This window comes from Sitodiplosis mosellana, unplaced genomic scaffold (genome assembly GCF_009176505.1).
Source record: "Sitodiplosis mosellana isolate CC-2019 unplaced genomic scaffold, AAFC_SMos_1.0 Smas_scaffold_4984, whole genome shotgun sequence".
Taxonomy (NCBI): Eukaryota; Metazoa; Arthropoda; class Insecta; order Diptera; family Cecidomyiidae; genus Sitodiplosis; species Sitodiplosis mosellana.
This window is the reverse complement of record NW_022600226.1, coordinates 59-2,018: the sequence shown is the minus strand read 5'-3', so window position 1 is coordinate 2,018 and position 1,960 is coordinate 59. Positions and strand designations below refer to the sequence as shown.

General features: G+C 41.4%; 1 protein-coding gene across 1 annotated transcript; it reads left to right on the top strand.

Moving 5' to 3' along the window:
* Positions 1 to 55: 55 nt before the first annotated feature.
* LOC129572447 (uncharacterized) lies at positions 56 to 388 on the top strand (the record flags this gene model as incomplete). Its single annotated transcript, XM_055452413.1, has 1 exon — positions 56 to 388. A coding segment is annotated over one exon (333 nt), but the record flags the coding sequence as incomplete, so codon positions are not given.
* Positions 389 to 1,960: the final 1,572 nt, after the last annotated feature.

The following is a 1,960-nucleotide window of genomic DNA, read 5'->3' as shown; positions in this document are numbered from 1 at the left end:
ACTGATGATGATGACAATGCCGACGTCGTTTATGTCCGCTCGTATTACCGGCCAGACGATGCGGCTGAAGGATTGATTCAACTGTCTCGCCAACAATCGTCACAATTGTATCTACAAACACCAACACGTGCACCACCATCACCAGTATTGCTACCGCCGTCACCACGATCATTGCCGCTTCCCCAAGGATTTGATTCTGCACCGATACAATCACCGAGAACGCCGAATACCGCTCGACGACCACCAACACCACGATTTCCACGTTTATCACAATCCATCGCTCGGTTGGAAGGACTAAGCCGTGAGCGAGACTTGCAGCGGCGTGAACGAGAGCTCGAGCAAGAGCAAGAGCAAGAGCGTCAGCGACAGCTTCAACAGGAGCGGGAGCGTGAAATCTCCCGCGGTCGCCCCCTTTGCGCTATTTGCAAGGAAGACTTATTGTCAAGATCACCAATGATTCTTCCTTGCAATCACGTCTACTGCACCGACTGTATCCGGGAGATGTTCGAGCACCAACCATCGTGTCCCGTTTGTCGTACAGGTGTTCCATCAGTCGAGTGGTGCGACCCAATCTATTTCCCATAATTCAATATTTTTTAAATAATACAATTCTCATTCAATACAATTCAATTCACTCTCAATCAATACAATTCTTTTAAATAAATAAAAAACAATAAAATGAAAAAAAACGTCTTTCATTTCAAATTTCTTATTTTCAGGTCTCTTTTTTGTTTTTGGCTTCTCTTTCTGGCTTTCTTCTTTGCTTCTTATTTTCTGGTTGTTCTTTGCTTCTTTGCTTTTTTGTTACCAAGTTCTTCTTTGCTTTCTTCTTTGTTTCTTATTTTCAGGTCTCTTTCTTTTTCCTCTTTGCTTGACTTTCCCTTTTGTCTTCGTCTTCTTTTATTACACAGCATGCATGCTGCGTGCATGCTGTTACTATTGTTGGAATAATAAAACGCGAAAAACGCGAGGTGATTAGCGTTTTCGCGTTTTTCGCGTTTTTCGCGTTTTTGAACCCCCTTTTTTATACTACTGGTGTCATCCCTTCATGACGTGTTAGCAGAAGCCATTCAGTGTACGGTTCCAACGTATGTCCGCAAAAATAACCAAAAATGCCCATGGAAAAACAAAGAACTTCGGCATCTCAAGAATTTAAGGAAAAAGCGTGGGATTACTGGAGGCTGACCAATGATAAGCAGCCATTTGAAGAATTGCACGAGGAATTCAGTGCTAAAAACACGGAACTTTACAATCAGTATGTCGACAAAATGAAATCAAACTTGAAAAGTGATCCTTCTTCGTTTTGGAAATATGTTAACTCTAAAAAGAGCACTGATAACATACCGAAAACCATGCGATTCGGCGACTTCAAGACATCCAGCGAATCGGAGCAAGCAAATTTATTTGCGAACTTCTTTGGGAGCAATTACTCCACATCAACGACAACAAATAATCAACCGTCACCTCAGTCTGAGAACACCCCTTGTTTCCAGCTTGGCCTTGATTTTATCATGACTGAAATGACGAAGGTCAATACCAAGAAAGGTGTTGGACCTGACGGTATTCATCCTTTGATTTTGAAGGAGTGTACTCCGACGCTTGCTAGCCCGTTGACTAAGATCTTCAATGAGTCGCTTCCATCTGGCATTTTTCCCGACGAGTGGAAACGATCGAGTGTATCAGCCATATTCAAAAAGGGCGCCAGATCGGACATTGAAAACTACAGGTGGTCCATTCCACAGAAAACGTTACCAGCCGAAAAATCGAAAAACAGCGAAAAAACTATTTTAAAATTTTGGGATTGTCATGAAATTTGGTAAAGCATAGTATTTTGTTGAGCTAAACGTTTCCTGAAAATTTCACATGATTCTGATAATCATATCACCGATTTTTTGATAAAAAATTGATTATTACTCAATATTGTGAAATTGGAGTTTGAGTTTTGGATGTGTTTTCAGAC